Source organism: Ranitomeya variabilis, chromosome 4, assembly GCF_051348905.1.
Source record: "Ranitomeya variabilis isolate aRanVar5 chromosome 4, aRanVar5.hap1, whole genome shotgun sequence".
NCBI classification, from domain to species: Eukaryota; Metazoa; Chordata; class Amphibia; order Anura; family Dendrobatidae; genus Ranitomeya; species Ranitomeya variabilis.
The window spans coordinates 59,224,178-59,236,889 of record NC_135235.1 but is presented as its reverse complement, the minus strand read 5'-3'; the positions used below and the strand labels follow the sequence as shown (position 1 = coordinate 59,236,889).

At 39.4% G+C, this 12,712-nt stretch overlaps 1 protein-coding gene across 9 annotated transcripts in view; it reads left to right on the top strand.

Moving 5' to 3' along the window:
• The window catches only part of MYOF (myoferlin), a 171,413-nt gene extending 163,095 nt beyond the window's left edge, over positions 1-8,318 (top strand). For all 9 annotated transcript variants that reach the window (XM_077258595.1, XM_077258593.1, XM_077258592.1 and 6 more), the window contains 5 exons: positions 125-224; positions 5,590-5,765; positions 6,986-7,095; positions 7,408-7,555; positions 7,785-8,318. In XM_077258595.1, coding sequence (XP_077114710.1) covers positions 125-224; positions 5,590-5,765; positions 6,986-7,095; positions 7,408-7,555; positions 7,785-7,823 — 573 coding nt within the window. In that variant the 3' untranslated portion in view covers positions 7,824-8,318. The remainder of the gene's footprint in view (positions 1-124; positions 225-5,589; positions 5,766-6,985; positions 7,096-7,407; positions 7,556-7,784) is intronic.
• The last annotated feature ends 4,394 nt before the right edge of the window (positions 8,319-12,712 follow it).

Here is a 12,712-nt window from a genome sequence, read left to right as displayed (position 1 = left end):
CATTTGTTTTACATTTATGTGGTCATTTTTCCAATTTATTTTTTATATATATATTTTTTTTTTATAGTAAATGTGGAGAGTGGGACCCTGTACGTGACAATTAATTTATATCTGTCAATTTCAGGAACATTTTTGGAGCCTTGATAAAACAGAATTTAAGTTACCGCCAAAACTGTTACTTCAAATCTGGGACAATGACAAATTCTCTTTGGATGACTACTTGGGTATGGATTTCCCTGTTGAAATGTTACATTTGTTTAATTTCCCTTAATGCACTAATTTTTATTTTTTTCTTGAATGTCTTTTCCATATTTCACAAGAGTTAATGCAGCACCAATTGTTGGAAAAGTTAATACGAACTGTGATTAAAAATATGTCGAGGCGCTGTGTATGCAGATGTGTAGCCACCGTCTTGTCACCAGGCTAATGCTGACTTCTGCTCACTGCCGAAAGCAACCACAATGGCCTCCTGAGCATCAGAATTGGATGAGGGTGTAATGGAAGGTGGTGTTCTGGACTGAGGAATCTTGTTTTCTATTATGTGGAAGATCGCGTGTGTGTGCTCATCAGGATGCTCTGTAGGCTAGCTAGTAAAGGCACTGTGATGCCCTCAGCATTGTGCAACATTAGATCTTGGCATTCATGTGGATGTTTCTTTTAACACATACCACTGCCCTAAATATTGCTCAAAGCTAAGTGCATGGCAGTGTAGCCTTCTGTCAGGGCAATGGTCCCTACCACACCGCAAAAAGTCCGGAATAAGGACCATGACAAAGATTTCAAGGTTCAAAGTCTCGAAACTTCTATCCAATCTGAGGGATGGGCTGGAAAAACAAGTCCAATTCATAGACTGCTCACCAAACAACGGCACTGAATGGATCTCTTATGTTTTATATAATTATTTATATCATTCTTTTTCCTTTTAAATCAGTCATGTCATGAGATAAAGGCAGTTTTATGAAGTGAATCTAAAGGATTACACCGATGGACAGTAGAGGTCCATTTGGCATCCAGCTGAAACTAAAATTTGAAGAAATGTGTATTATGCCCCATTTACACACAAAAATTTATTTTTATTTTTTTGCCTAAAGAACATTATGGTCTCTGGATCTTTACAAATGTCTGTTTTTTGGCCAATTAACAATCCACATAAAAACAGATCTATCAGATTTTGATTCAACATGAAGATCAAACTTACCCATGGGTTCCTGTTGCATCTGTGTGTTATCCATTTCTAGTGCTAGAGAATGCTTGTGTAATCTCCATGGGTTTTTTTTTTTAATGTACTGTATACAAGAAAAACTGAAGACAAAATTGGATGAAGAGATCAGATTCAACAGAAAATCCATCTATTTTTGCATATGAAATGGCATATGAATCTGAAACGGTTTTAGTCCATTATGCTTAGCTAGCTGGTATCGGGAGTGAGCAGATGACTGACATTGGAAAAATGACAAGACTCAGGTCGCTGGCTTAAATTCTGTTTCTTGGGAGTTATAAAGTGGGAGCATCTAAATATGTAATTAGCAAATTAGTACAAAACCGATACTACTAAATTTTGACATACTCAATTAAATTTTTTCTCTAGAAGCTTTCAATCCATAACATTTCTTTAAATAAAAAATACAAAGATCTAAACTTTCTACAAAATCGATTAACTGTAGCCCTTGGTGACCGGCCTAATATAAATTTAATTCTTCAATATTGGCAATCAACGATCAGGCAGAATGAGAAGGTTTCTACCCACCATCATTTCAATCCTCATTTCTTATTCATGAAAGAAAAGACTTCTTTCAATTTTTATGGAGATCAGCGTCTGCTTTTAATTTGTCAACAGCCAACCAGGTGAGACTTGTGGTTCCCATTAGCGAGACACCACTGGCCTTGATCCCGATCATTTGCTCCACTAAAATACACGTATGGCAAACCATATGTTCTACACGCTTATGGAAGGGAAGCTGAGGTTCCCTGGGGAAAGATTGTAAATCTGCAAAGACACTTTTACTAGTGTAGCCCTGAGTCATAGAAGGCTTTTACCAAAATTATTGTTTGAACAGTAACTTGTTAGTATGTCGATGTTTGACCTGGTCTTTCACAAAGAGGTGCAGATAGCATCAATCAAAAAGTATTTCAATCAAAATGTCTAGGAGAGCTAAAGGACCTGGCCATGGGGCTTTTGTGTGTTGATGAGCAAAAGCAAAAATTGTAATTTTTAAAATAAATTATTTGAAGAGACCCCTTACTGCATCCATTAGTTTACCTATGATGAGCTGCAAAATAATATATTCTATGTAGAAATAGAATAAATAAAAATATATCTCGAAATGCATAGATCACTTAGTGTATAGTTATCCGAGATTTAGACATTCTAACAGTCAGGAACGAGCGTGCCTAGGAAGACTCATTTCCCGATCTACAAAGGCTGGCAATCACCAGACGAACAAGGAAAATTATAGATCTTCTGGTGAGATGGTTCTTGGCAACATATTGTTCTAAGTAAACAAAGACGTGCTGCCGAGAACCACGAACAGTCTATATACACAGAATTGCAATGTACCTGTAAAATTCTGATGCGATACAGATGGTCTTTGAGATTCACACAACTGTAGACTGGAATAAGCAAGTCTGACCGAAAATACTGAAGAGACTAATGCATGCTGCAATGTGTCTGTATGTGTACAGTGGGTAAAATAAGGATTTTATTCACTGCCGATTTTGCAAGTTTTCCCACCTACAAAGAATGGAGAGGCCTGTAATTGTTAGCATAGGTACACTTCAACGGTGAGAGACCGAATCTAACAATAAAAAAAACAGAAAATCACATTGGTTGATTTTAAATAATTAAATTGTATTTTATTGCATGACCTAAGTATTTGATCACCTACCAACCAGCAAGAATTCTGGCTCTCACAGACCTGTTAGTTTTTCCTTAAGAAGCCTCCTACTCTGCACTCATTACCTGTATTAATTGCACCTATTTGAATTCGTTGCCTGTATAAAAGACACCTGTCCACACACTCGATCAATCACACTCCAACCTCTCTACCATGTCCAAGACCAAAGAGCGGTCTAAGGACACTAGTGACAAAATTGTAGACCTGCATAACGCTGGGATGGGCTACAGGACAATAGGCAAGAAACTTGGTGAGAGGGCAACAACTGTTGGCACAATTATTAGAAAATGGAAGAAACACAAGATGACTGTCAATCTTCCTTGGTCTGGGGATTCGTGCAGGATCTTGCCTCGTGGGGTAAGGATTATTCTGAGAAGGGTCAGGAATCGGCCCATAACTACATTGAAGGAGCTGGTCAATGACCTGAACCAGCCCCATGCTTAATGGTTGGCAAGATGTTCTATTCCTTATATTCTGTTCATTTTTTTTCTCCACACATACCTTTGATCATTGTGGCCAAAGAGTTCTATTTTATCTTCATCAGTCCTCAGGACTTGTTTCCAAACTGCATGAGGCTTGTTTATATGTTCTTTTGCATACTTCTGACACTGAATTATATGGTGAGGATGCAGGAGAGGTTTTCCTCTGATGACTCTTCTATGAAGGCCATATTTGTGCAGGTGTCTCTGACCAGTAGAACAATGTACCACAACTCCAGAGTCTGCTAAATGTTTCTGAAGGTCTTTTGCAGTCAAGCGGTTCAGATTTGCCTCTCTAGCAATCCTATGAGCGGCTCACTGAAATTTTGCTTAGTCTTCCAGATCATATCTTGACCTCCACTGTTCCTGTTAACTGCCATTTCTTAATTACATTTCGAACTGAAGAAAGGGCAACTTGAAAATGCTTTGCCATCTTCTAATAGTCTTCTTCTGCATTGTAGGCCTCCAACATTTTCATTTTCAAAGTGCTAGGCAGCTGATTAGAAGAACCCATGACTAGGGATGAGCGAAAAGCATCGGATAAGAGCTTATCCGAATAGCTATAGCGCTTCCCGAATAGCTGCATCAGTAACATGGATACCCAGAGGGCTCCCTATAATCAGCTGTTCGGCACCGCAGCTGCCTGTGATGTGGTTGTTTCACAATCACAACACATGCATGGTTAGCTTGTTTATTGCGCTCTCCATGCATGTGTTGTGACTGTGAAACAGCAGCGACACATGCAGCTGTGGCGGCGAACAGCTGATTATCGGGAGCGCTCCAGGTATCCGGGTTACGAATGCAGCTATTTGGGAAACGCTATAGCTATTCGAATAGCTTCGGATAAGTGCTTATCCAATCATCCCTACCCATGACTGCTTTTTTTTTTTGGCACAAGGATACAAGTCATAACCCTAACAAGCTATTAAAGGTGTGAAACCTTGGTCAAAGTTATCTGAGCACATAAATCTCCAAGAGTGCCTAAACTTTTGCATTGGTCCATTTTCCTTTTTTTGTAACTTTTTTTAAATTCTAGAAGATGAAAAATGTTGTGTTTTTTTTTTTTTTGTATAAAATGCAATCTGAAATGTGTCATCTTTTAACTTTGGGCTGTATAGAGATCATTTAATCTTCAACTTGCCCAACTGTTCACAATAACAATAATTTTGACCAGGGGTGCCCAAACTTTTATATAACATTATATATTTTACCATCCACCTTTTGTGTCTCCCCTTTTCCTCCTAGATTGTAAGCTTGCGAGCAGGGCCCTCATTCCTCTTGGTATCTGTTTTTGATCTATGTGTTTATTGTTATGCTGTAATGTCTATTCTGTACACGTCCCCTCTAAAATGTAAAGTGCTGCGGAATATGTCGGCGCTATAGAAATAAAATTATTATATATTATTATATACATATACACATCACAGCATGCAGTAGTCTCTTCATTATTTTGGGTGAGACTCGCCTGTTAAGCCTACGGGTGTGTGGATCTTATATGGACCATCCATGTAGCATTATATTAGCTGAGTATACGGTATATTAATTTTTGTTTTTCACACCGACTCGTCCGAATAGCCCTATCAAAGCGTTTTTGTTCCATAGACAACACTTGGACAGAAAATTTGGTTGTGTGAACATAGGCTTTTCTTAAAGGTGTTCCCTGCTTTGAACAATCAAAGAGGATCCTTTGACTCTAAGCTGATCACATAGATTCTCCTTTCTGTGTTTACCAGCAATCAAATGTGATCTATGGTGAATCCTGGCAGTCAGAGATCAGTTTCGCTGCAGCGCCACCTCAGGGTACATTAAGTGTTACACAATGCACAATTCATTCAGTGAGTTATCCGTGTAATGCAGGTCAGGGTACAAGACCTACTCCAGAAACAAGACATTTTCTCTTCGTAAGCACTCTCCACTCAGAGAGAAGAAGATCTAGAAGAGAGGAGACTCCTCTATTATATAAGAATTTCCTAATTGGGTACATGAAAATGAGTTTTTAAAGCCAAATAATCCCGATTAATAAATTTCAATTTACTGTGGCTTATAACTTAAGTAATGAGTAACTCTGCTACGTAAATTATTAGAACTACTTTTAGTAAATGGAAACCCTTGGATTCTAGTTGTATTTTATAGCATTAAAATATTTTTAATAGTAAATTTTGCTAAATTATAATTTTCTGCATCATGGTCTCTAATAACGATTCCTTTCTTTGTAGGTTTTGTTGAACTTGATTTACACCGCACAATAATACCAGCAAAAACCCCAGAAAAATGCAGCTTAGAAATGAGTGGCCTTACTAAACCTGCCAATGTTGCTTCTCTTTTCGAACAAAAATCCATGAAAGGATGGTGGCCGTGCTATGCAGAGAAGGACGGAAAGCGTATCTTGGCTGTAAGAATTCATATTGACTTTCCATCCCAGTAGAGGACTCTCGGCTATATTCATATAGGGATATATCCAGAAAGTGTGCGAGTTGAAAACCATTAACTTTTTTTTTTTTTTTGTCCAGATTCTTCAGACTCCTATGAGCCATGTACACATGGAAAAACTGTTAAGACGACTGCTTGTCTATAGCTAACTTTATGGGATTGTCTTGGAGTAGATCACCCTTTAAAACATGTTTTGAAGCAGAATTTTGGGAATTTTTGTAGCTAAAATCTTCACAAATGGCCAAAACGTTGTCTCCAAGAGAAGAGTAGTCCAAGAGTGGCAACCTAGCCATGTAAAACAGAGGTGTTAAGAATAATAGGGGTCAAGTCAGTGTGGGGATCAAGTATATGGGAACTGCTAATTAGAAAGACTTCACAGGGGCCCACCAGGGGATTTACCTATTCCCCTTTCGGTCAGTTCCAACCTTGTTCAGGCTACAAATGCTTCATAGACATAGCATTTTTTTACATAACGGATTGACAATAGTGAGGAGTGAGCGTGATCTGATATGGTGTTATCCGAGCATGATGGTGTGTCTCAGCCACAGGGACTCTAACATATTTTTTTGAGCACGCCAAAGACACTCGGTTAGCACACCTTATCTAAGACTGTTCGCTCATCACTAATTGACAAGCCTTGTAAATTTGGTCTTAAGATGTCCTTGAATATAGTATGTGATAATATATTATTTTTTAGTAAGACCTTTCTAAATGCTCAAATTCTGATTCTTTTTGAGAAAGCAAAAATTATATACTGAATATCCCCCCAAAAATTGGCATTGTCACGGATTAAATAAATTTACATCATAATATTTAATCTAGTGAAGTATAAAGAATATACAAAGTATATCAGATTATAAACTAAATCTTGTTGGTGTGATCTGTATTACCTCACGTCTTGGTATGTATACTGTGTAAAACTCCACTACGTCCCATAAGAGCACAGTTGTTTATACATTTCTGTCCATCTGAAAAGATTGACGAGAACAATTTGAATAACTTGACGGCTAATTGGTATCGGCATTGTTGCCATTATCCCGACCATTGCCGCTCACACACTCGCTGACCTCCAGGAGCCTCCAAAAGAGATTTTACTTAAAAGCTAAAATGTATTATTTCCTCTAAACAACCAGAACACGATGTTTAGTGAGATGTCATGAACCTGTTTTCTTTTGCCAAAAGGGAAAAATCGAGCTGACGCTGGAAGTGCTAAATGAGAAAGATGTAGAAGAAAGGCCAGCTGGCAAGGGACGAGATGAACCCAACATGAACCCCCATTTAGACCCACCAAAGTGAGCGTTTTTTCTCATTCCTGGAGTAACGTGCTCTGCATTCGGATCCTAATCCCAAATCCAGTTCTGATTTGATAACCTATTGTAATCCCTCTCCTGGTTTTTGGTCTTTTTCGTTTTGCCCTGTTCTGACTCCTCTATCTTTTCTTCTGTTTTCTTGTCTGACTTAATGACATTTTTGTCTGTCTTTTTTTCTTGTGTTCTTCAGAGTTAATTATTAATTTGAGTTGCATTATTTTTCCTCATCGTAAAGTACCAAACTCTTTCTTGCTGTTTGTTCGTGTGATTAATATTGTTTCTTTCAAAATGCAGCCGACCAGAAACCTCCTTCCTTTGGTTCACAAACCCGTGCAAGACCATGAAATTCATTGTGTGGCGCAAATTCAAATGGTACTTCATTGGCTTCATCATCTTGGCCCTGTTGCTGCTGTTCATTGGAGTGTTTTTATATTCTTTGCCGGTAAGTTTATACATAAATTTATTTTTTAGCGCAATTACAGTCTGAATTGTGCAACATTTTAAGGGACTTTAAATAAATCAAGCTGAAAACTTTTTAAATTTCATTGTACTAATGTGCATTACCTCTTATTAATTTTCTTCATTATTATTATTGATATGCCCATTATGTTCACATTGACTATATTATTCTGTTACATATTTTTTACATTTTTAATTTTTTTTTATTACAGGGCTATGTTTCCATGAAGATTGTGCGTCCAAATTCATAGACGACGATGAAAAGTGAACAATCTTAAGATCAGTATTTTGGCAACCCCCCCTCAATGCCGGAAGACCTTCTTAATAGATGTAACCTTTTGTTCTCTTGTCTGTTAAATATAATAAATGTATGAGGCCTAACACCAAGGTTAGAGAAGGTTCATGGGGTTACAACTTGTGAAAAAGTATTTTAGTTACAAAAATAAAAAATCAACTTTTAACACAAGTCCACTTCAGGTGTGGGTTGTACTCTCCACTTTCCCCTTGACGTCACATATAATAATAATCCATTTTAGTTGAGCAGTGAAAAGGGATGTTCTCAAACACAAAAAAAATATTGTTTTATCTAAATTGTAAAAGTGCAATAATAATACTAGAGCTGTACATGTACAGAGGTCAAATGCAAATCACCGTTATGTTTATGTATTTTTATATACTTATTGTTTTTTTTTCAATTGTAATAAACTGCTGGACACGCCAAATAAATATCACTATTTTCCACTTGACCGGACTGGTGTTCTTGGAGTATACACAATATTGGGGCTACAGTTCTTGATTTTTCTTTTTTCCCACCAAAAATGAGAGGTGTGACATTAGCCCAACAAGCTTTCCCTCCCCCTAAAAAAATAAAAAGAGCCACATGGTCAATGTGCTCTGGGCCATCATGTTTTTGGAGTGACGAGCATCAGTTCTTTTGATGTTACCTGCTATCCCTGCTTTCAACATACCCAAAGCTGGTTAAAATAATGGCCAGTAATTGGCTCATCTAAACAGGCTTAAGTTCACCCTACGGACAAGCAAATTGCCCATTCGTCAGGTGCGATGATTTTTATGCATGTATAGAAATCATTGTCATCGGCAGCACATAACCTCAAGCAAATGGGATGTGCTGCCATTAACGTAATGCTATATAGGGACAGAATGATCTGATTAGCGATGCTCCTTTTATCCACTGCTGTATCATTGGCTCGTGTAATCCAGCCTCTAAAAGACTGCGTGGATCCGTCTTAATTGACCCTTAGTCCATCCATGAGCGGACACATACTCTACATGCAGCTTGTGCCACTTCCCACACGTAAAAGACCCAAGATCATTATAGTCAAGTAGTTTTTCCTGCTTTCTAAAAGACTGTGAATTCCCTTTGCTCAACTACTGTTGGATACTGATCTACCAGATGGAGGATTGGCTAGAACAGGACTTTTTAAATGTTTTTTTTTTTTTTGGCATGATCAACAACAATGTGGTGGGTTTGGAAACGAAAAATAAAAAATAAAAATTTCTGAACCTAGTTTAACAATAAAATTTACACTAAATGAGTTCATTATGTTGATAAAAGGGATTGATGCAGTCAGAAAATGGACTGCGCTGCCGGTAATCTCTTCTGTCGAAATCGCCTCCTCAACAACTGGGGAGATCCCTCAGTTTCAAGTTCATAAGTGAGGAACTTTTATGGAAAGCCTCTCCAGTCAGATAAATTAGCTACATGGGGGTGCACTTTCTTTCCCTCCTATCTGAAAAAGCGAGAAGTACAACTTGTGTGAAGCTTACAATAAAATAATAGGCTTCCATTATTACGTTTTTTGTCCTTGGAGTTCATGGTTGGCCATGTGTTTGTTTTTATTTATGATAATTTTCACAGTCCTATCTCGACAGTGCATTCTTGCCAACTCTTGAAATGTATGAAGGATCCCAAAATATGAGGAGACCTCCCAGATTTTCAGATGAGTCAGCAAGTCTCTTGGTTTCTTCATTTAGTGAGGGTGGGTTGTAGAGGGTGCATGACTTTTTTGTGAAAGAGCACTACAGATGAAATTGACAAATGCAGAAAATGTTTTTTCATTTGCCGGCAAAAGTTGGGAATTATGGCATAGTGATTACATAAATGGCCACAAGACAGATCTAACCGTATCAGTAAGGCCAGTCTCACATGTCCAGATAATTCCGGTACCGGAAAAATCGGTACCGTATCCGTGTCTGTGAGCTCACGTGGCACATCAGTGTGGTACCACACGGACCGTGCAGGAGACAGTGCTACAGTAAGCACTGTCCCCCCAGCGTGTGGTGCTGAAGCCGCCATTCATTCCTTCTCTCCAGCAGTGTTCACTGGAGAGAAGGAATGAAAAATCAATTTTTTTTATTATTTTTGTGTTTAAAATAAAGATCCTTGTCACCTGCCGCCTCCAACCCCCTGTGCGCCCGCCCGCTGGCATTAAAATACTCACCCAGCTCCCTCGATGCTTCCTCTCAGCGCCGCAGCTTGTTCTGTATGAGCAGTCACGTGGTGCCGCTCATTACAGTGATGAATATGCGGCTCCACCTCCCATAGGGAAAACATTGATTTTTCATTCCTTCTCTCCAGCGAACACTGCTGGAGAGAAGGAATGAATGGCGGCTTCAGCACCACACGCTGGGGGGACAGCGCTTACTGTAGCGCTGTCTCCTGCACGGTCCGTGTGGTACTCAGTCGGCACACTGACAGCATCCGTGTGCGGTACGTGTTTACACCGACCCATTGACTTTAATGGGTCCGTGTGATCCGTGCCCTCCCACGAACACTGACATGTCTCCGTGTTTTTCAAACGGACACGCGGTCCGTGAAAACACGCTGACATGTGCAGAGACACATTTATTTTAATGTGTCTACGTGAGTCAGTGTCTCCGGTATGTGAGAAAACTGTCACCACACATACCGGAGCCACTGACGTGTGAAACCGGCCTAATGGGTCCGTATTGATGATTGTGACATAGTTGAAGGGTTGCAAATAGTGATGAGCGAATATACTCGTTACTCGAGATTTCCCGAGCACGCTTGGGTGACCTCTGAGTATTTTTTTTAGTGCTCGGAGATTTAGTTTTCCTCACCGCAGCTTAATGATTTACAGCTATTAGCCTGCTTGATTACATGTGGGGATTCCCTAGCAACCAGGCAACCCCCACATGTACTTAGCCTGGCTAATAGCTGTAAATCATTCAGCTGTGGCGATGAAAACTAAATCTCCGAGCACTAAAAAATACTCGGAGGACACCCGAGTGTGCTCGGGAAATCTCGAGTAACGAGTATATTCGCTCATCACTAGTTGCCAACTTTACTTTTTATTTTTTTTGCACACTGACAGACAATATTTTTTATGGACACATTGGAAAACCATAATAATTTATGATTATAAGTGATCCATGTATACAGTCCATAATTCTGATATGAAGACCTTAGCTGCATTCACTGTAAAATGTACACTGAACAAAAATCTAAATCCAACACTTTTGTTTTTGCTCCCATTTTTCAAGAGCTGAACTCAAAGATCTAAGACTTTTTCTATGTACACAAAAGGCTTTTTTTCTCAAATTTTGTTCACAGATTTGTCTAAGGCTTCCTTCACACATCCAGGAAGAAAACGTACTGGTGAGATCCGTGTCCGTGTGCCACCTGTGGGTACTTATGTGACATCAGTGTGTCCGTTTGCTATCCGTGTTTCACATCCATGTGCAGTCCGTGTGACACATACCGGCGCCCGGGAAAAGCAGTACAGTTCACGCTGAACCCAGGCGCCGGCTGCTGAAGGCAGCTCTCATCATTGTCGCTTGGTCTCCCTGAGATCAGCGCAACCAGGCGACAATGGTAGAAGTTGCATTCAGCACCGACTGTGTTCCTCATGTGTAAAATAAAAAAAAAATAAAAAAAAAAATGCTTCCGCTCCCACGCAATATTTATAACCAGCAGAGGGAAAGCGCACATCTGTGGTGCTGATGTTAAATGGGAAAAGGGAAAATATCCCAATAGGTTCCCAGGCTATTAATAATGGGTCACAGCTGTTTGCTCGGCCTTTCCTGGTGAATTAATGGGGGACCCCAGAAAAAATTACATAGGGTCATCCTATAAATTCAAATCCGCAAAGGCTTATCAGCTGTGGGTTGATATTAATAACCTGGGAAGAGGCCAGAGATATTGCCCTCTCCCAGGCTACCAGCATGATCCCTCAGCCACCCCAGAAATGGTACATCCATAAGATGCGCAAAATCTGGCGCTTAGCCTCGCTCTTCCCACTTGCCCTGTGGTGGTGGCAAGTGAGGGTAATAGAGTTGGGGTTGATGTCACCTTTGTATTGTCAGGGGACATCAAGCCCAGGGGTTAGTAATGGAGAGGCATCTATGAGACGCCCCAATTACTAACCCCATAGTAAGTATTGAAATAAACACACAGCAAGAATAAACTACTTTATTTGAAGTAAAACAAAACAGACTGTTTGACACATTTTATTTAAAAATAAAAAGTTATACTTACCTTTTATACCTAATCCATTGAAGCCCTTGTCCCCTGTAAAAAAATAAATAAATAGTAAACAACCATATCCTGTGAAGATAATCCATACAGCCTCACGCCGTAATCCATCTCTGCAACATCTGATTTTCAACATGAACAGTGCAATAATGTGACCATTCACACTGAAAAGCAGAACACATTGAGCTGCAGTGAGTGAGAAAATTCTCATGGTGCTGGTGGTGGTCTCATTGTGGTCATTACAGTTCATCGTCCCAGCTCACAGTGAAGCAATTCTGGGAACACACCTTCAGTGGCCTGCGGTAACCTCTCTGACGTCACCGCTCATCACTGAAACTGTGCTCATTGTCTCATGGTTTTCAGCCTGGATGGTCGCATCATGTCACTGGTTCGTAAACCAGATATCGCAGAGATGCACTACGGTGTGGGACAGTATTGCTAATATTCACTTCGAACAGATGAGGAATATGGTTGTTTATTTTTTTTACAGTGGACAAGGGCTTCCATGGATTAAGGTGAGGTGAGTTTAAGTTTTGTTTTTTATTTTTAAATAAATGTCTAAAACATAGTGTCAATTTTTATTTTAAATAAAGGATTTTATTCTTGCTGTGTGTTTTATCTCCA